Raw genomic sequence first — 22,351 nt, forward strand, 5'->3', positions numbered from 1 at the left:
CACTCCAGTCCCTCAGCAAGATGTCCAAGGGGCCATACCTTATCGTATTTCCAGGTACAGTGCCAATTAACATAGATCAGCTTGTACATTGGAAGGGCTGCATCCACAGCTGATTCCCAGGACGATGTCACTGGGGGGTCCCCAGAGTTCCACTTTAATAGAATCTCTCTTTTGGCGAAGTAGAGGAGATTAGCAATTTTAAGTGGTGGGACCGTTGCACATCATCATGAAGCCCCAACAATGCCAAGGCAAATGAATGGGTCAGGGACAGCTGCTTGCTGTACATTGATCAAATCAAAAACATCAGACCAAAACAATTCTAGGGCACATCCAGAACATGTGTAAGAAGGTACCCGGATGTAACCAGCAAAAAGGACAGGTAGGGTACCGCTCCAGGTATATCCGGGAGAGCCTTAAGGGGGTATAATATACCCTATGTAGAAATTTGACTTGTATAAGCTTATCCCTGGAGGAGATAACCAACTTAGGACCCTGTTCTAGAGCCTCCACCCAATCGTCCTCATCCAGAGAAGGGATATCCTCTTTCCATATGGCCTATAACTTCTCAATTTTAGGGGTGTTAACACCAAGCAATGTTCTGTAGAGTGCAGACAGTGGTTTTTGGAGGTTTTCCTCAGTCAACAACGCCTCAATAGGGTCCCCCTGGAGGATAGGTGGTCGAGGGAACTGGGCCCTGGTCACATGTCGCAGTGAAAATATCGGAAGAGCATCTTCTGTGGGAGACTGAATTTTTGGGATAGCTGAGAGAATGGTAATAATACCCCAGAGAGCATAACATCAGCCAGCGTCCTAATACCATATCCTGCCCAAAGCTGTGGGTTGGGGATGGAAGTGAGGAAGCGCAGGATTCCCCCAAAGAAGTTGGGCCAGAGAGATATAGTCAGGTTGAAGAAACGGTCATCTAGCCAAAGCCCAGATTCACAAAGTAGGCTGCAATGGCCCAGGGATATTATCAAAAGCCCTACGTCCTCGATAAGGAATGTTATGGAGATCTGCTAGAGATCCCAGGCAGGCTGCTACCAAGCAGACAGCAGCATTGCACCTAAATCCCCCAAACCATCAATACACCAGCACTGCCACCCAATAGTAAGTTTGAAAGTTTGGGAAGACCCCCATATCTGCAGGGAGTTGCAAGGTGGATTTTACTAGGTGGGGTAGGTCATTCTTCCAAAGGAAAGGGGTCACACAGGACTCTATCTCCCTAAAGAAAGATACAGGGATCCAAATTGGGCAGTTGCAAAACATATAGTTGAACTTAGGCAAGATCATCATCCTCAATAAATTAATACACCCAATCTAATTCAAAGAAAGAGCTGACCAAGTCTGACAGCACTCTCGCAGGAGAGACAGGAGGGGTAAAAGGTTGCGGCCAAAGAAATGCATAGAGGCCTTTGGAAGCGGTGTTTAGAATGTCAAGTGTGCATGAGACCATAAAGTGACAGTAGTAAGGTCTATCTGATTTTTCTGCATATGTCAATAATGTTACAAACACTAATACAAAGGCTTGCCTTCTTAAAGGATAAGTTCACTTTTGGGATGTTACATGTTCCACCTGTTGCCTGCCGCCCCCCTCCCTCTGACAGATAGTATGGGGAGAAGTCTCCTTGTACTATATGTCAAATTTGAAAACAGCACGGCTGTACAGGGCTCCGCCCACACGCCCGCATCATCCATTCACAGACTTCCGTGAATGAATGAACGGCAAGTCCCAACAGCCTTAGCGGCTGTCGGCTTGTAGTTTTTAATATAGTACCACGGCAGTTCATTGAAGCTTTCTGTCAGAATATCTGCATGGTATCAGTGATCTGCTGGTGCAATGCTTTCCAGGCTCCTGTAGACAAAAATAATAAATGCATTTTTTTACCTGCAAAAAAATGTGCATTTATTATTTTTGTCTAAAAGGTGAACTTATCCTTTAACTGCTTGCCTGCTGCCCTATAGCAGAAATACTGCTACAGAACGGCATGGCTGCGTATAATCACGTATATATATATGATTTTGCATTTCCGGGTAGGGGGCGCGTGCGCCTTACCTGCGCCGCCATTGGCGGCTTCAGCTGTTGATCACCAAGTCTCAACTGGTGATTCCCTGGCACCTGCCAATCGCCGAGTATCACTGACGGGGGAGAGGTCTGTATGTAAACAATACAGATCTCTCCCTGGTCAGCTCCAGCACACTGCTTTGTATTGCTCTGCATAGCAGAACAATACAAAGCAATGTGCTTACATAGTAAAACGCACACAGTTAACCCTTTGATCACTCCAGATGTTAACCCCTTCCTGTCCAGTATCATTAGTACAGTGTCAGTGCTTTTTATTAGCACTGATCACTGTATTAGTGTCACTGGGGATGTCAGTGACACCAAGTCAGCTCCCTTTCAGTGTCAAAATGCCCACTGCAGTCCCGCTATACGACGCTGATTGCCATCATTACTAGTAATAAAAAAAATTCCAGTATGTATACCGCCATTTGTAACGCCATAACCTTTACATAAACCAATTAATTTACACGTACTGGGATTTTTTTTTAGCAAAGATATGAAGCAGAATACATTTTGGCCTAAATTTGATTTTTTAAAATTATTTTACTGGACATGTTTAACTAGCAATTGCCAGGACAGTACAAGCACTCTCCAAATGACCCGTTTTTGGAAAGTAGACAGTCTTTTTTGAAGTTGTAATTTTTTTCACCATAGTGACCTCTGATGGGGGGGGGGGGGGGGGGAGGTGGTGATCAGGGTGTTTTTTTTTCCAAAATTTTCAAAAAAATTTTTTAGTCAAAAATATTTTTTTTTCTTCAAAATTGTCCGTCTTTTTTTGTTTATAGTGCAAAAAAACAATAAAAAACAAATGTCAAAGTAAGGCAGAGCCGTATCGCAAAAAATGGAAAAAAATGGCTTGGTCAGGAAGGGGGGGGGGGGGGGTAAATCCTCTGGAGGGCAAGTTGTTAAGCCCCTGGTCACATCAAAACCAATTTTGAATTTGTGTGAATTACAGTGAAGTCGCACGGTTTCAAAATCAGGTGACCTGCCGATTTCAGTTGCGATTTGCAAGACATGTGACACAGATATCTATGCAAATCGCAACAAAAGCAGTGCATGTGCTACTTTAGAAATTGTTGCAGCTCCGACCGACGATATGACCGCTGTAATAGCGGACAGTAGGGTGCGACTTGGCATATGATTTGCAAGTCGCCTGGCATGCAAATCGCACTCGCTGTGAATGGGGTGTAAGGGAACTACGACCAGAACGGTTGCTTTAGGCCTGTTTTGAATCCCCCTGTATGAATTCCAAGGCAGACCTCCAGAGATTTTACCACATAACGATATGCACCTGTGCAGCTCCATCCAGAGTGGGCACCAGTGAGAACCATGAAGAGGAAGGCCAGTCACCGAACCTCTTCCATACACTAGCTCATAAATAAGCACAGCGCCCCCTAGCGATACCCCCACAAACTGGCCCGTATGGCTATAACGTCCAACAGAACACACTGCGAGCTCAGTCGTGTTCAGAATATCAAATCCCTTCTTTATATGAAGAGAGGGTGTGTTCTGTGCCGAGCTCTCAGTGTCACCAGGTTTAGCCGAGCCCAGTGATCCCCCCCACCTGTCAGGTTTGGTACAGTCCTACACGATATAAGCGGTAGCTGGGAACATGGCGCAGATAGGTTAGCTGTGATCAGGCAGGATGGCGGGGAAGGGCAGTATAGAGCGGAGTCAGAGCTGGCTGCCTGCCTTGTTGGCTCTGCGGCCTAATCAGTGTTGGGAACTGCCAGAGCAGGTCCGGGCGGCAGACGGAAAAGAGCGGGTAGAGGGCGCCACCTACCGAGGGTTACTGGACCTGAGCGATGAGATCATGCTGCATATTCTGGATCTCCTGGACCCCTTCTCATTGTTGTGTGTTGGTGGAGTGTGCACCACTTTATACAGGGTCAGTACCACTGACAGTCTGTGGGCCAACCACTGCCAGGTAGGTGACTGTGCTGGCCAATCCCCTCACATGGTAACTGATGTGTGCAGTTCCTGTAAAGCAAATGTCACTATCCTTGTCATTTGTAATAGCCTGTCTTCTGATACCATTCAGCCTGATCCCTGTGACATTAGATCAGCCTTTCTTGTCACTTACCCTGGAGGAACCTTCAGGATCTACAACTTTAATTTGTATTGGCACAAGCTGTAGAATGTGGTGTATCAAGGGTCTCCAAACATTCTGAACAAAGGGCCAGATTGCTGTACTTTATGTAGCCAGTGGGAGAAGAAAGTGTAATGACATCAGTGGGAGTAAACAATGCCTTATCATTGGTAATTAAGGGGAGGAATGGTGGGGTTGATGGGAGGAATGGTGGGGTTGATGGGAGGAATGGTGGGGTTGATGGGAGGAATGGTGGGGTTGGTTGGCCCTTTGGTGGGAGGAATGGTGGGGTTGGTGGAGAGGAATGGTTGGCCCTTTGGTGGGAGGAATGGTGGGGTTGGTGGAGAGGAATGGTTGGCCCTTTGGTGGGGTTGGTGGAGAGGAATGGTTGGCCCTTTGGTGGGAGGAATGGTGGGGTTGGTGGAGAGGAATGGTTGGCCCTTTGGTGGGAGGAATGGTGGGGTTGGTGGGGAGGAATGGTTGGCCCTTTGGTGGGAGGAATGGTGGGGAGGAATGGTTGGCCCTTTTGGCGGGGTCTGTGGTTGGGAAGAATGGTGGGCCCTTTGGGGTTGATGGGGAGGTGTAGTGCCCTAATGTGAGTGACAGGAACTATGCTATATACTGTTGCTGACTGTGGGGGTAATGTCCCAAGGGCCAGATAAAACCAAGCAAAGCGCTGCTCTGGCTCCTGTGCTGCATTTTGGAGACCACTGTTAAATTAATGAGGGTGGTGTACCTAATGTACTATTCAGGACAGTGTACTTGCTGATCCATGCTCACTACTGGGATCCCCATCCCAGTCTGGGTTAACTACCTTCCGCTGTGTGACTTCACAGCCTCCCACCCATGTAACAGTATTGGGCCTGGTGCTTGGCCAATCAGACCTGAGCACTGTCACATATGAAGTCCACGTTCTCCTATATATAGCGGCTCTGTTCCTTTAGCATAAAGGGTGAAGGGCTTAAATGGGGCTGTGAGGAGGTTTGGGAGTGCTGAGTAAGTTGCTGGGGTGGGGGAGTGTCGAATAGTGTGTAGTGATGCAAGTGAGCTGTCAAGAGCAGAACCCACTATGTCTCAAATATCCCATCAAATCTTGAAGGATCTTGCTGACCTTATCCCAGAGGTGGATTGATGGATTATTGATTTGAAGGTAATGGAAAAATAGAATTGAAAGGGTTATTACCTGTCCCTCAGCTGCAAGTATGTAAGGGTTGTGTAGATGTACAGCTGCAGATGGGTCTTTACCTGTGAGTTTTCTAGTGGGCTTACATATATGGGTATGGATCCTAAATCAAACATGTCCAAGCTAATTGCTGATCAGGAGGCACTGCCACTCTTCAATAAATGGTCAGTGTCTTTACCATCTCTTCCCTACATAGAAGCTTTTGCCATTCCTTTGAATTGAAAGGAATGTCTTAACTGATGGTCAGTGGAATCAATCCCTGGGTTATTTGTGGCCAGTGTTTATTGAAGATCACCACACTTCATTGCTCCTGGAACCCCTTGAATCCCCTGGAGTAACACTGGGGTTTTATAAAAACTTTGCTGAGAATCTGCTCTAGGTAAATGAAGCCTGGATGCTGTGGATGAGTGCCTTGAGTAAAGCTGGCCATACACGTGTAGATTTTCAGATGAGGATATTTGCACGTAAAGTTGTACAAAAATTCTTTGAACATTCAGTGAATGGACGAATGTCATTTGTAAATTGTCTTTTGCTTTTAACAGTTTAAAATGTAACTTCTGAACAACCACATATATTGACCAAAAATTTGTTTGAGTAAAGTTTTCCTTCATGCCCTTTTGAATTTTCCCATCGCTGCTGTCAAACATTGAATTGATCCCCACAAACTATTAGAGTATCAAACTAATCTTGAAATGAAAATTCTGGAATGAAAATCTACATGTATGGCCAGCTTAAGGATATGCTGAAATGATTGTACAATACGTTGCATTATATTAAAGTTGTAAGCGTGCTTTTCGTGATATGGGGCAATTGGAGTCAGTAGAAGATTAACCACTATCCTCCTTTTTTTTTTTTTTTTTTTTTTTTTTTTAACAACCGAAGACATTACTTGGTGATTTTTGACCATCTGTAGTAAAGTGCTGCTTATGTTTTTATGCATCCTAGATGTTGTCCCTGGTCATCCATCTTTTTTGAAGTACAGCCCCTCTTGTGAACCCCAAAGCTGATCAACTTTCACTTGAGTTGCCTGCCCCTCGGACTGCTTTGGAACATGTCTCTTGTCTAAGAATTACCTGTCCTCAACATTACTCCTCCTAATCAAGCTTTTTATGATCCACCTTCACTACTTTTGAAACTGTAAAATGATGGGAGTGGGGTTATATCTGGCTGAGTAACTGCATTGTTTGGTAGTTTCCATTATCCTGTAGGCAGCAGTGGACAATGAACTCCTAAGGAAACATTTCGAAGTGTCAATTTTGTGTGGTGTGGGGTTTTTTGTAAAGAGGTTAAAACTGAATGTGGAAATTTAAGCAGGTCATAAACACTTAGGATTGTTTTTCTCAATGTTTTATTTTAGGTTACCTTTGGCTCTGATTTTAGGACAGGCTGTGGTGACTGTACTCCAAAAGAAGCCTTTAAACTTCTATACATTTGGAGGAAGTTGTACATGACATTACCATACAACAGGCAATTGCAAGACCTCTTTTTTTCAGGGGATCCTCCAAAAAGGTATTGGGTACAGTTGCTAACACTGGAAGAAATGGTTCCACTTCCCCCTATTGTGCTTCCTGATCATGAAATTGTAGATATTTGGGGTATAAACAGAGATCTCCTTGATGAAAAACATAAAGGTTAGTTGTACAAACTTACTATCACTAATATTTCTGTAATGTATGGGTCGAGGACTTTTTTCAAACTACCCTGATTTTAATGCTTGTGAAAATGGGGAGGGGGGGGGGTTGTTAGGCAAAAAATAGGGAGCTGTGCCTGTTAGTAAATTTACCTAGATTTAACCCATAGTCAAAAGCATGCTGACTCATTCATTCTAGCTCTCCAATATGTTTATACCATATCCACATAGGCACTCTTCACAAAAGCTGATTTGTTAATGTGATGGTGTGCCTTAATGTTTTCTGGGGAATCTAGGTATCTTAGATCTTGGAGAGGTTTGTGCACTCATTTTACACCAGTGGTACCCAACCGTAGTCCTAAAGTACCCCACCAAGTGATGTTTTGGCAATTTGTCAGATAAAATAGCTTTCAGAAATTCCAAGCCACTGACATGAATTGAAGCACCTGTGCAAGGTGGGGGATACTTTTGGACTACTTACCAGACTGCATAGGAGAAAATACTTGCTCATAGTTCTTCCATGGGTGTTTTTCAGTCATTGGAAACTTGCCAGAGTAGGCAGCTTGCCCTAAAGTGAAATTCTGCAATCTAATAAAATTTACATTTATCTCTTAAAAATTAAAGATTATGGTTTGTGTGCCTTTTTTTTTAACCCAGGTACCTTGGGGTGCCTTGAGGTTTCTTCAGAGTGCCTTGGCTAAATGTCAAAATTGCCTAAAACATGTATAAGCCAGCAGGTGGAACAAGCCTGCCTTTTAGTTACACAAAGCCACAGGTTTTCATTGTGCACCATTACAACCTTCTAGCCGCCAGCGTCCTGACAACCAATGACATAAATTGATGAGGTCAGTTGCCTGCACAGCATCCTAGTTAGACCCTCCCCTGCCCCTCTGAGTACTGTGGTCATATTAGCTCAGTGATGGAGAAAATCTGAGGGAGAAGGGAAACACTGGAATACTAGTCAGTACCAGTGTGCAAATGTGTAGCTGCTTTGGGAGAATAAATCACTCTGGGTGCCCTACATGCAGGGATATTTCTGCATTACATAAAACTATTAGAATAGTTTCTCATTTTAGAATGTGATGCCTTGGGACTGTCCATAATTTTAGAGGGTGCATTGACATTGTCAATTGATTTTAAAGGAATGAGAAGGTTGGAAAGCACTAGCTTAAGAAGTCATGTCACAACTCGTGACAAGTCATATGGGAAAAAAATGCAGAGTGTTCATTTTATTTGATTTGTAGTTTCAAATAAAATTGATAATGTAATGAAGACCTATTGTGTACATAAACCAAAACATTTTGCAGCTTTCCAGTTCTTTACCATGGAAGCTGCATTTGTTTCTTTGGGCTTTTTTTTTCACCTGGTTATCCTTCCAGTGACATCCTAGGGTGACCACTGTATCCATATTGACACCCTAGGCTGCTTTCTCCAGATTGTGACTAAGGAAAGGTTATTTCTGAATTCAAATATTCCAGCAGTTTCACTCTTGGGAGTGTTGGTGAGGAGGGTGAGGATTCAAATGGAGTTTTCTATCATTTAGAAGAGGAATGAATAAAATATTTCAAAACTTTTATGCACTGAAATTGCATTCACGGTGAGGCTGGAAGTGCAATTCTTGGGTTTATTTAAGTCACAAAATGGATTGTTACTCAATTTCCTGTATCTTCAGTTACAGATAAGTATCTTGAAGATGTACAAGTGTCCATCTTCAAATATGAGTGGAAAGAACTGAACAACCTGGCGTGCTCATACCATGGTGACTACTCCAAAATTCAGTCGTATGTTCTTCGTAAGATAAATGCTGAATGTAAGTGTGCTGTTTGTTCACATGCTTTAAAGATCCTTTCTGCAATGAGGAACATTAAAAAGTTTTTAAAATCTGGGATTTTTGTATGTAAAATTTGCTTGGGTCATGCATATGGTTGCGCTTTTAGGAATTAACCTGTGAGGAGATGCTAAAGGTTCTCTAACATGAGTTTTGTAAAATTAGAAACATTCAGCAATAAACCAGTTTGTAATGGGTCAATCATACTCATCAGAACTTAAATGGCTGTTTTAAGACCTGAATGTGTGTTTGTGTGGTGTGTGTTTTTTTTTTTTATGTTTTTTTTGTTTTTGTTTTTTTTTGTTTTTAATATAGAATACCCTTTTGGCAGATTTGACTGCAGATCAGAGTACTGGGAAAGGTTGCTGCTTCCTTTATTTCTTGTAATTGATTTTGTCCTGTTGGTTCTTTTGTGAGCTGCACCAGGGAGAAGCCTTAGTCTTTTCCAAGTCCCAAGGAATTTCTACACTTAGAGCTGTCTGTTCTTATATCTACACTGAAACATTTATAACACCATTAACAATGGAAAGGCTTTTAGTCTTAGATGTATATACATAATAGAAGAGTTTGTGTTAATGAAACATTAAAATAAAGTTGCACTTTAGAACAGATTGTGAGGTCTTTAAAGTGCTGGATTTGGTTTATCTCAATACTTTGCTACACTCAACTGTTCTGAATCTAGAACCACATAAATTGTGCACATTTTATGATTCATTGTTCTGTTCTCTTGTTTCACTTTTACTGAAGTAGTACAGAACTGAATTATTGGCTTTAAAGCAAGTCTTCATGACTACTTTGGGTGTTGCCTATGTGCACCCATAGACTTTAAGAATAAGAGTAAAGCCTGAATTGCAGGATTTTGTTCCAATGCCCAACTTTGGGGGGGGGGGGGGGGACTTGCACCACACTAGATTTAAATTTTTGCATTAATATCTGGATTGTAAAATGATGCTAAAGCATTTTCTCATTCTGCTAAATACAGATTCTTTGTATTGTGTACAGTATCATTTTACAAACCAATTTCACATTTTCAATTAGGTCATGATGATCTGGAGCAGCTATATTGCCAGTACAGAAGAATGAGGTTCCAGTGGCTCTTTTCCTATTGGCTGTTTGGCCTTTCCAAGTCATGTGCCAGACAGTTGCAAAGAATTTACCTGTGGTGGCAAAGGTTTGATAAAGGGAAAGTGTCGAGGTGGGGATCTGCAGACTGTGATATCCAATATCTTGCATCTCTTCATACTGTCACAAATGATTTCTGGAATGGACAGCTGGCTTATTCTAATGAAAATATAGGTAAATTGTTGGTGTGCATAATTCTATAATTTTGGCTTTGTCCTATTTGAAGGTTCAAACAAATTCAAGCCTCTCCTCTATGAAACTCCTAGCCTTTCTCAAATGTGGAGTGTTCTGGGTGATGAGCACATGTTTGTGAGATACTCTAGTGCATCTGTGGTTTATTTCTACAACCCTCATTAACTGATAAAGTATATGGTTGCAACACTTGTCAGTCTTGGTTTTACTCTGTCCCATTTCATCCAATTTCTTTGTACTTCTATTCCAGAGACACAATCAATCCCAAATTTTTTTTTTTTCCCCCCCCCCCAATTCTTTATTCACCACAAAGCCTAACTACAGAGCGTAGAGCAAAAATATGTTCAACCGGGGGTATGAACCTCCATGTTCCAGCATAAGTCATGACACTGTTCAAAGTAATGTTCATCAGAATGTTAAGATCCAAAAGGAGAGGAGCAGTTTGTACATTCGAGGTACCCCAGAGAACTAGACAGCAGGTTGTCTCTGGACCCTGATTTTGTTTAAAGAACAAGCCAGGCAGGAAAAGGGAGGGAGAAAAGAACAAATTGGGGTTGGGGAGAGAAACAAGCCATAGATCCATGCAGTCTTGTGGCTACATAATTTGTGCCTTGTGATCTCCTGGAATTGTCATGAGTTAGTACTGGGGGGGAGGGGGGGTTGTCCCCACATATGCAGTGTTTAGTAGGTATATCTAAAGTCTACAGTGTCCTTCCATGAATTTTGATACAGCTGCAATTTTGAGACTTCCTTTGATCAGTCAATCCACCCTTTTATCAAAGGAAGGATCAAACCTGCTTCAGTTTTAATCTAAGTTTGAGGAAGCAAGGGTTGGGGACGAGAGGTGGGGGTTAAGAGACTGATCAGTTGCATAGGAATGTTTCTTATCTATGCAAAATATAATGCGATTTCCCCTTATGAAATTCTGTGAACCCAGGCTTGAACTTCTAAAATTGCATTCAAGTCACACTGGAAATTGCATTAGAATAGTGGGGAAGTGATATGGGGAAACATGGCAAACTCCTAATGCATTAAATTTAGCAGGACTTGGAAAGAACGCATGTCTTTCATAAAAAGCCATATGAAAGAAGCCCAAATCTACAATATAGAATAGAATGAATAGAGGGAAGAGCTACTGTTACAAGGGATGCTTGAGTTTCATACAAGTTTCCTTGAGCATTGTCCCGTGGGTGGGGTCAGACATCTAATATCTGGAAAAGAATCCAGCACAAAGCTATGAAATCAAGAGTGGGGGAAGAAAAGGAGGGGGGTAGATTTAGAAACTCTCAATCCCTCTGCCCACCCCTACTTTTTTCTTTCCCTCATTTATTTTAATCCCCCCCCAGCTTCCTTATGCTCTTCATTGACCCTTTCCATTAGGGAGTAGCTCATCTGATATTTAGTTGGGTCTAGTATGGCTTGGCCCTTGGGATATACTTTATTTTCTTTTGAGCAACTTTTGTTGTGAAGGGTGAAGACTTTCACCATGCAATGATTGGGGCTATGTCTATGTAAGGTTTTCTACATGTCATGAATGAACGCTTTACATCTAGTAGACAGTCAGGTAGACCACAAAAAAGCAAATGACATGAAAAACAACCTTTTTAGGTATACTCTAAATTCTTTTCTTGGGCATGTATGCTTGGTACCCCAAAGTTTGCAACACCTCTGAATACTTAACGTAAACTTGGCATCTTTGTTCAGGCATTATTTGCAGTTGGCACATACTTCCTGCAAGCAGATGCTGGCTCTGGTTCAGATTGTACAAAATCTTAATCCTGGTGTTTGGGCAGTTCTAAACATGTCAGTTCATTGCAGCAATATGGGAGCCAGGCATATAGTGTTTCTAATGGCTGTGAAGGAGGCAGTCTTTACACACATAAGGAGCATCTTTACAAATGGCATGGTCAGTAAAAAGCAGACAACTTTTTTTGTTTCCCTTCAAGGTATTCAAACTGTGGAGAACTACTTTTCCATGTGCAGATCCCTCTTGGCGTGGATACTGGGACGTAAATGGGGACGATTTAAACAAAAGAAGGTATCCAGTTGAGGGTTTTTTTGGTATAAAACTGTGTACCACTGCCACACGTTTCAATTTCTCTAGTAGAAACTAAATCATTGAGTAAATCTTCAGGACCTTTCGATGTAGAAGATGTACCCTTATCTTGTATGCCCTGCTTCTGCTCCCTTTCAATGATTACTAGCAGAAACTAGCTGTGTATCTTGGGGGCAGCTGGGAAAATGGTACTTGCAGATAGTCTTCAAGTGTCAGAGTAAATACAGTGCAACAGTCTGAATTTTACTATTTAATATCTAAATAAAATGAGTTGCCTTTTAATCACTGTACTTGGGGAAGCTGATGCTGTGGTCAAATACTTACTGGGCTCCTCAGTCACTTGGTGGAACTCCCTTCCGCTACCTGTAAAAGTAGCTGGTGGCTGTATAGCTGCTAGGATTACATTTTACAATATTTAGAATTGCTGAATTTAAACAAATCCAGGATTGTGACTAGCTGCAGTCATCTAGCTGCAGTCATGATCCTGCTATAACTGCTTTCAAATCAATACAATAGCAGTATTGAGGCAGGTTAAAGTGTTTAAAGAAAAAAAAAAAAGATATTGGCTTTAAACACGTTATATACTCGCCTGCTGTGCGCAATGGTTTGACACCGAGCAGGGTCAACATTATGCCATACTGCTTAGACCAGGGTTTCTCAACCCTTCCAGTTGGGGCACCCTTGAAAATTATTTATGCTTGAGGCACCCCTGTCCAAGGCTTGGTTCACATTACTGTCACAGAATGCCCACAAAATCACTCATTCCTGACACGCAGATAAATGCTCTGCTCCTTAGGGGTACCCCTATACATTGGCAAATGCAGGGTGTTTTTGGTGTGGTGCAATTTTAAAACTAAGGTCAGGGATGACTTTACCTGCATTTCTGCAGGCAAGACATCCCATTGAAATGAATAGGCTGTCCTACATACAGCCACACAAATGTGAACCAAGGGGCCTGTTCATCTGTGAGGTTGGAGGGCAGTAAAACCATGCAATTGAAACACCAGCTGGGGGGTATACACATGCTGTTGCTGCAGCTAGAAGTATACCTTTAAGGTAAATGGGTTGAACTACAACCACCCTGCAACTGTGCATTGCATGCAGTTGTGATGTGGTTGCTTTTTTACAGGATTAAGCCAGATGGTGAGGCAATATTACCTCTTTACCACCTGTCAAATGCCTCTGAAAAGCAATCTAAGCATGAATTGCTTTTCAGAGGTGCAGCAGTCCTTGCTGCTATTACGTACAAGGACAGGAATAGGGGGTTGATTAAAAGTAACACTTATGAAAAGCTACAGTACCTTAGCTTCCATCACACAGCCGGGTACTGCACTCTAGGGGGAAGCAGAAACCACAAGACACTCCCCTTACCTTTGCTGTCGCTTTGCTGAGCAGTGTCTCACAGTGCGGCTGGGGATCAGGAGCTCGGGTTCAAGTGGGTCTCCCTGCAGCACCTCTGGCAGCACCCTGGGGTGCCATGGCTCCCTGGTTGAGAGGCTGGCTTAGACTCTTGAGAAGCAACAAGGCAGAAAAATAAAGGTCATCAAGCTGATGGGTAAAAATAGATGCTCCACCAATGTTGCCCTCCTGAGATCATTGAAACTTTAAACCTAAACAAGCACAAAGGCCTTGTGCCATAGTGCATGGGTATCAATCTGCCTCTGCTTTTGGGAGTCATGCTTGTAACTGTCAATCTTGCAATGCCTCATGAGACTTGTAGTTTGGCAACAGCTGGAGGGCTGCCTGTTAGGACACCCATGATTTACAGCAACACTAATTTTTCTTACCAGTTTTAATTGGGACAGATTGTAATGAAACAAAATTGGGGGGGGGGGGTACATATTAATATAACAAATCTATATATCACTCTCTCAGCAGGACAATGGAGGGGAAGTATTGGATGGGTAAATTAAGATTAAATGAACAAATTTTACTAAACTTTTTTTACTTAACATTTTACTTTCTGGATTTTCTTTAAGGTATATTCTAAGCAGGCTGAAGCTTATCTTTTTAAATCGGCAGATTAATGAAACTGGCTAGACCCAAATGTTTTGGAAATCTTGGCCCTGAACAAGGTTTTATGAACATTTGTCAGATGTCTGTTTGACAGCAGCTACTAGTTGCTGTTAGACTCCTGACTGTCATTTTGACAGTGGGGCATTGCTGGCAAGATTAAGATACATATACATTTCTTGTGTGCTTAACCAATTCCCACCCAGCCTAGCATCAAATGATGGCTGGGTGGGACATTTGCTGTTTTGAGTGGATGTCATATGATGTCCTCTAGAACACACCCCATTGGCTGTGCAATCTGTCACCTACTGTGTCCACTGGTCAGTGGATGACTGATCAGTGTATGGCTGCTGCTGGTATGTGGTTGCTGTGACCAAACACAGCAGATCACGTGACAATTGTGCACAATGGATGGCTTTCATTTATGCCATCCATTGTGTACTATTGTGTTGATCTGTGATTGGTCAGTGATCACATGGTACATAGAGGGCCAGTTACAGCCCATCTGTACCATGGGATTAGTTGTCACAGCTAACCACAATAGGGAACACTGAAGCCGTTCCATTCAGTAAAAATGGCTGCTTAGAACAGTGAAATTTACTGGCATAAGCAATCATGTGTGTAAGAGAAAAACTTCCTGTAGTGTCACTATAAAATTGCTCTGTTCAGTGTTAAAAAAAAAAAAAATTGTAAAAAATAGAATACAAAAAAAAATTTAAACTATACATTTTTACATCCTGTCACCAGTCAGTGTCCCTAAACCTTACCACACCAGTTATGATGACTCTGTACTGCACTGGTGCAAGAGAAATTGAATTTTTTTTTTTAGTTACATCTTCCCAATACATGCCATGCCTCTTACTAAATACCTAGGCTGCCTACTTTCCAAAAAGGGCTCATTTGGGGAATTTGTACTGTCCAGGTTTTTTTTTTTTTTTTTTAACCCCAACTGGTTAGCATTTCATTAAATAAAATATAAAATTGTTTTTAGGTTTACTGGGACACATTGCAAGGTGTATACCGTTCTCTTAAACATGAGATGAGGGTTTCATTGATAAGCCATGAATATTTTTGGATAACTGCTAAAGTTCAGATGTACAGAATCTGCAGTCTTGAAGAAATTGCTGGCAACTATGTAAACTGGAAGCTCATAGATTCACTACCATGCTACAGGTATAGTCCAACTTTAAAATACTTAAGACTGTTTGTTTATTTTAATGTTTTAATTCTCTGCAAAACAGCTGAAGCAATTGCTTGCTCAATCTACCTTTAGCTAGAGATGCATGAGCTCCTTGGTCTGCTGCTATGTGACCCTGTTTAATATGACCAATCTTTTAGACAATGCTCCTTTACTGATAATCCTAGCATCCGATTTCCTAAACATTTTATCAATTTAAATATTATTGAATCTGGAAACGTAAGTGACTGGCCAAAATCAAATGACATGTCTGTCACCAGCATTAACAGACTGTGTTCCCTTGTAACAGTTTTTTGCCTGGTGATCCAGCCAACATGTCTGTACTTTAATTGGACCAAGCTGATGGGAATGTCTTGGGATATTCATTTTTTTTTTTTTTTTTTTTTTTTTTTAACATGAGAAAAAAAACCAAAGGAGGGAGGAACTATCTGTAGCTGTTTATATTAGTGACTAAAGTTGGGTTGAGTTGGTCTTCACATTGTGAAGTTCTTCTAATCTAGTCCCCTAGCCACTAATTGACAATGCTGCTGTCCATGGGTGGCTACTTTTTTTTTTTTTTTTTTTTTTTTTTCCTCCCTCCCCATAGATGCAGTGTAGAGGGTGGCTACAGTGACCAGAGGGCTACTGGTCAGGTGAGATGAAAATGCAGCCACCACATCCAATTATGGTTAACTACAATATATAGTCTTGGTTTAAAGTAACATGTCAAATTACAGGACTTTAAGTATTTTATACTGTTCTCCCTGCATTCCACCCAAGTGCTCTGATCTGCTAACTGGTACTTTGTGAATGCGTGAATACAACCTTTACGGTGTCCCAATATAGTACTGCACTCTTGAATGGCCAGTTGCCAGGCCTGCCAATTGACAAATCCTAATTCCAACAGTACAGTTTGTGTGTGATTTAAATTAGACTGAATAACCAGTCACCTGTATCTTGTTGGAATTGTCATCCACCAGATTGTTCATGGCTACAGGAGAGATTTTCTACTTGGAACAAATCAAGGGCTTCCTGTTTAGGAAGAAACTGGTGAACAACTGGATCATTCAAAAAGAGAATTTGTGGTTGAGCAACCTCTTACCAGAGAGCCTTTTCCAGCTACTGGTGTATGACACAAAGATTTATGAAGGTAATACAGGAATTGGCTTATAGATGTAGATCAGCAACACCTAATCATTATTTTGTCATGGTATAGAATATTGTATAATCTAATGCTGATAACAAATGGATTGCTTTCTTAAATGTAGGTCTGGGGAAAATATAAATATGCAGTAAGCTTCTGCAATACATGCACATTTCCCTATTATGTTGTATCCCTTAAAGGCTGCAAGTACAGGCGTTTTTTTGTTTCTGCCAGAAATTCAGTTTCCTGGTTAAAGCAGTGTTGGAAGCCCTTTCAGAGCTTCCTAGAGAGCTTAGTTCTCTTCTGGATTTCAGGCATATGCCCTCCCCAACTCTATTGAAAATGGGGATGTTCTGTGGTTCAGAAGGAGAACCTAGGCAGGGCTGACCACACTACTTGGAAATTGCACTTCAGTATAGAGGCAGAGTTGGGAGCACAATGGATTTTGGACTTTGCACTGAAATCCAAACAAGTATGCTCCTAACTTCCCTTTTTGCGCTGACAATACAGTGCCTTTGCTGCACTGCATCTGCAGCTTAGATAAGGGGTAATAGGTTCCCTGGTCGACCCCCCCCCCCCCCCCCCCCCCCGCCCCCACCCCCCTCTCCCGCAGGTGCTTCCGCCAACTAGTCAAGGAACGGAGGGCCAGGAGGCAGCAGAAGGTGAGCCATCCTTGGGCACCCAGTCCGAGGATTCAGAAAGGGCAGGCCCCTCAGATGATCCCAGAGGCCCCTCTAGATACAAATCCTCCCTGGAGGAGGTAGACTGGGCCAATTTATGCCACTCTATATTGAGGATAAAAAACCCCTTTCACTGCACGATCAGATGTATTAAAGCATGGAAGAACAAAAGCAGAGTTTTTCCCGTTCACAGGGTTTTGGTGGATACAATAAAGGAGTGGCAGGATCCTGAGAGGCAGCCCTTTTTCTAAATCCCTCAAACGCCAATTTCCGTTTGAGGATCCGTCCGCTTTGTGGAACAAAAATCCTGAACTGGATGTGGCTTTCTCCCAAATTGCTAGAAAGATGGATTTAGCTTTTGAGGACATGGGGATTTTGCCAGATCTTATGGATAAGAGGGCACAAATTTTCTCTCAAAAAATCATGGGACTCGACCTTGTCCAATTTGAAGCCCACCATGGCCACCACAGTAGTGGCCAGGAACATGGAGTACTGGCTCACGCAGTTACAGGCGCACATCATGGCTGATTCCCCTAAGGATAGGATCCTTGCGTTGTTTCATACGTTATTACAGGGGGTTGGGTACATTGCGGATGCTTTGGCAGAGTCTGTGCGGTTGTCAGCAAGGTCGGCGGCCCTTACCAATTCAGCCCGTAGGGCCCTTTGGCTAAAAACATGGCAGGGAGATATTGCTTCTAAAGTGAAGTTGTTGCATTCCTTTTTCAGATCTCCTTTTTGGCCCAGGGTTAGAGATGGTTTTAGACCACACAGCAGGGAGGAAGAAGTCCTTTCCCCTTAAGGGGAAAATGCAGGATCAAGGGGAAGCAAGTTTCGTCCCCCAAAGAGGTTACAGGTCTTTAGGCCCAAGATTCAGAAAAGGGCATGGGTCAGAGGTAGGGGTCAGAAAAGGGCATGGGTCAGAGGTCTTTCAGGCCAGCACCTTGAGGAGTACTCGCTTATCCTCAAGGTGCTGGCCTGAAAGACGTAAGGGGAAAAATCAAGTTACTTACGGTAACGTCTTTTCCGGGAGTCTTTCAGGCCAGCACCGGTTTCCCACCCAGTATTGATATGATTTATGTGAGCATGATTTGTGGTGATTACGTTGTCTCCCCCAGGTGAACGGAGGATGTTTGGTGAACTGAGGTCGGAGGGGAGTGGAGGTCTTTTTATTTTAGGGTGGAGGTGTTTCCTCAGATGGGGAGGAGCCGAGGTCTCAAGGTGCTGGCCTGAGACTCCCGGAAAAGACGTTACCGTAAGTAACTTGATTTTTTTTTTTTTTTTTTTGTCCTGAGCTGCCCCAAAAGCTGCGGTGACTCAATTCCCCCTGTGGGAGGAAGATTGAGAATCTTCCTCCCACGATAGGAAGTAGAGGTCTCCAGCCCCTTCGTACTGGACATCATGAGAAGGGGGTACTGCCTGGCGTTCTCAAAGCCACCACTGCGAGGGTTAACAAGCCTGCCCAGATGTCCACAAAAGGCTTTGGCCTTACTAGCTTCTCTACGGGAGTTAGAGGAGCAAAAGGTAGTAGTGAGTCCCCAATGCAGAGATAGGGGAGGGTTTCTATTCACGTGTTTGTGGTCCAGAAACCTTCAGGGGCATACAGGTTGATTCTAAATTTGAAACCCCTGAACGAGACTATCTGATACAAGAAGTTTCGGATGGACTCAAATTTTTACAGTCAAAGCCCTACTTCCACCGGGGGGCTTTCTCGGCCTCAGTCGATTTGAAGGATGCCTATCTGCACTTCCCCATCGCAGATACATTTCAGAGGTTTCACAGGCTAGCGGTTCAGGGTCCAGGGGGGACATGTCACCTGCAGTTTCAGGTCTTGCCCTTCAGGCTCTCCTCTCCAAGTATCTTCACAAACGTTATGTCCGAGGTGCTGGTTCCAGTTCAGGTGAAGGGAATTTCAGTGGTAGCCTACTTAGACTATCTTTTATTCACAAGCTCGGAGGAGCAGCTTGCACTGGACATAGCACTTCTGAGGATCCATTTGGAAAGTTTGGAATGGCTGCTGAATCTGGCAAAGTCCAGTCTTATTCCAGCCCAGAGAATGACTTATCTGGGCTATATACTGGACTCCGCCTGTCAAAGCTTTCTAACCCCAGAGAAGCGCACAAAGTTAGACTGAGGAATCAGGCGGCTACTGGAGAGCCAGGGAATATCGTTGAGATGGGCTATGTCCGTTTTAGAGCTGTTAACCTCGTCCATTCCAGCTGTTCAGTGGGAGGGGTTGCATCTACATCCCCTGCAGCTATTCATTTTGAACATTTGGGACCGGCAGCAGAGGTTGTTAGATTCCTGGGTGCAGATTGCCACCAAGGTAAAGAGATCCCTTTGGAGGAAGGCAGCCAACATAACTCAGGGGTTACTATGGAATTTTCTGGTGGTCAGGGAGATTACGACAAAGGCGAGCGCCCAGGGATGGGGAGCGCACCTGGAGGAATCTGTGGTACAGGGTGTGTGGTCTCGAAGAGGGGAATCCTCAAACTGGAAGGAACTAAGGGCAGTTTGGAAGGCCCTTCGTTCCTTCCAGGGTTTTATTCAGGGGCCATCATGTTTGCATCCTTTCAGACAATGCGGCAGTGGTGGCCTATGTGAACAAACATGGAGGAACAAGAAGCTGGTACCTCTAGGGCCTGACTGCTGTGCTACGGTCATGGGCAGAGGTGAGTTTAGCCTCATCTGCTGTCCACCTGAAAGGGGAACTAAATCAGGTGGCCAATTTTCTAAGCAGATGGCAGTTGGGTCAGAGTGGGTTCTCAATGGGGAGGTTTACCAAACCATTGTAATGAAATGCAGGTTCCCAGCCATAGACATATTTGCGTCAGGTCAGAACAGCAAAGTCCCGATGTTCTTCTCACTAAATCGGTGGGACAGGGCTCAGGCAGTGGATACGCTGGCGCAGAAATGGGACTTTCCCCATATGTTGCGCTTTTCCCTCAGTCGCCTTGCTGTCAGCTGTTTTTGAGAATTCAGAACAGAGAACCTCTCTGATCTTAATGGCTCCGTATTGGCCCCGCCGAGCTTGGTTCTCAACGTTGAGGACGTTAGCAATTCGGCCACCTTGGGTATTACCTCCTACAGAGACTTGCTGTTGCAGGGCCCGGTCCTATGTCCCAGGGTGGAGAGATGGAAATTGGCGGTGTGGTTTCCGAGGAACAACTCCTGCTAGCAAGTGTTTTCAACCAGGGTAGTGTCCACACTCCTAGCTAGTAGGAAGAAGGAAACCCAGGCCTTCTACAGTAAGGTCTGGAGGTGTTTTAAGGAGTGCTGCTCCAGGGCCTCAGTGGATGCCTATAGCCTGGTATCTGTTCTAGAATTTTTGCAGGCGGGGGCCAATAAAGGGCTAGCTGTCAGCACACTTAAGAGCCAGATATCAGCTCTAAGTGTGTTCCTTGAGTCCCCATTGGCAAAGGAAGCATTTGTCATTAGGTTTTTTTAGGGCTCTGTCAAGACAGACCGGCAGGAAATAGACCTTTTTCCAAAGTGGGATTTGTCAACAGTACTTAAGGTATTAATGGAGCTGGCGTTTGAGCCCTTTGTTTCCAGCTCCCTGAGGGCCCTCATGTTCAAAACAGTCTTTTTGGTAGCAATCACCACAGCAAGAAGGGTGAGTGAGCTTGAAGCTGTCAATCAGAGCACCTTATTTTCAGGTTTTTTTTCAGATGGGTTGTGTTCAGGACGGATCCAGCCTTTGAAAATCTAAGGCCATTTTAGGAACAGAGGACAGGATATTATTTTACCTTAACTTTGCCGTAATATTTCAGGTGAAAGGGAAGTAAAATTTCACACGTTGGATGTGAGAAGCTGTGCTTTTTTAACCTGGCTAGGACAAAGGAGTTTTGTAAAACAGATTCATTTTTTTTTTTTTTTTCTCTTTTGCGGGGGCTAGGAAAGGTCAAAGCTTCCAGACGCATGGTGGCTAGATGGTTGAGATTAGCAATAGAGCAGGCATATCGGGCTGAGGATCTAGAGGTCCCAGAGGGCATCGGCGCATTCTATGTGCCATGACAGCCACACAAATAGAACAGACAGGGGCCTCCCTGGGACAGATCTGTAGGGCTGCAACTTGGTCCAGTTATGGGACCTTTGTTGGGCATTACAGACATGACCTGGTCTCCAGTGCAAGAGCAGGCCTTCGGACGTAATGTTCTGCAAGCAGTGGGCCCGCCTTAAGGGTGGGTACTCGCTTATCAAGGTGCTGTCCTGAAAGACAAGAGGATAAAATCAAAGTTACACTTGCGGTAACTACTTTTCAGTAGTCTTTCAGGACAGCACTGGTTACCCACTCCGTCTCAAATTTATGAGATGTCTTGTGTTTTTGTCATGTTGTGTCTCCCCAGTTGACCAGAGGTACTATGCCAAGAACTGAGGTCAAGGGGAGTGACTGTTTTTATTTAGGGTGGAGGTTTCCTCAGGTGGGGAGGAGCTGAGGTCTCTCAGTGCTGTCCTGAAAGACTACTGGAAAAGACGTTGCCGTAAGTGTAACTTTGGTGTTTTTTTTTTTTTGTTTTTTTTTTTTTGTCTGTAAAGGTGAACTAACTTTGGGAACTAGTTAAGTGTCGTGGACATGTTAGTTAAAAATTCAGTAAGTATAGGAGCAAATATTCAACAGCTTTGTCTCTAATTGTGTAGCATATTGGGCAGGTTGTAAAAATTGGTGAATTTAGATTTTTCTTTTCCCTCCAGTAATCCTGTGTTTTTTGTTTTTTTTTTTTGTTTTGTTTTTTTCAGAGAAACTCCATGGCGATACATTGGGGGCCTACTTAAGCAGATTAATCTGGCTGTATCTGCATTCTGGTCAGCAGATCTACATGGATGCCATGAAGGGATTTGTTTATGAATATGCTTTTGCAAGTTATGCAAACCATCTCTATGAAAGTGCCAATATACCCTGTATACCCCATGTGGGTTTTTAATGGGAAGCATTTTTACCTTTTTTACTTATACAGTTTTTATTTCTTTTAAAATTGCACTTTAGGAGGTTTACTTGATAACCCTTTACTGCCCTATTTATAAACCTGTAAAATACATGAATTTTTGTTACTGCATTGTAGCCAGCAGGCACAAATATTTATCCTAATTACTTTTTACAGCAACTTGAGGCTAAGAATTAAATTTTAAACTTTTACATAGAAAGGAGTGGCTGCAGGGTATTTACAGATTTCTCAT

General features: G+C 43.2%; 1 protein-coding gene across 1 annotated transcript; it reads left to right on the forward strand.

The window, feature by feature from the left end:
• The first annotated feature begins 3,707 nt into the window (after window positions 1-3,707).
• On the forward strand, window positions 3,708-22,320 carry LOC149447728 (uncharacterized). The gene is made up of 8 exons (XM_089652136.1): window positions 3,708-3,989; window positions 6,692-6,965; window positions 8,637-8,774; window positions 9,831-10,088; window positions 12,053-12,144; window positions 15,167-15,348; window positions 16,333-16,502; window positions 21,914-22,320. The coding sequence occupies exons 1-8, from the start codon at window positions 3,708-3,710 to the stop codon at window positions 22,096-22,098; spliced, it is 1,581 nt and encodes a 526-aa protein (XP_089508262.1). The 3' UTR covers window positions 22,099-22,320.
• Window positions 22,321-22,351: the final 31 nt, after the last annotated feature.

Source organism: Staurois parvus, unplaced genomic scaffold (genome assembly GCF_062004578.1).
Source record: "Staurois parvus isolate SC_StPar_1 unplaced genomic scaffold, SC_StPar_1.0 ptg000672l, whole genome shotgun sequence".
Taxonomy (NCBI): Eukaryota; Metazoa; Chordata; class Amphibia; order Anura; family Ranidae; genus Staurois; species Staurois parvus.

Bases quoted from the DNA above. Each gene is read 5' to 3' on its own strand.
- LOC149447728 (XM_089652136.1), top strand. From the start codon at position 3,708: ATGGCGGGGAAGGGCAGTATAGAGCGGAGTCAGAGCTGGCTGCCTGCC. The intron at 3,990-6,691 runs GTAGGTGACTGT...GTTTTATTTTAG, and splicing joins TGTGGGCCAACCACTGCCAG to GTTACCTTTGGCTCTGATTT. The intron at 12,145-15,166 runs GTATCCAGTTGA...AATTGTTTTTAG, and splicing joins GACGATTTAAACAAAAGAAG to GTTTACTGGGACACATTGCA.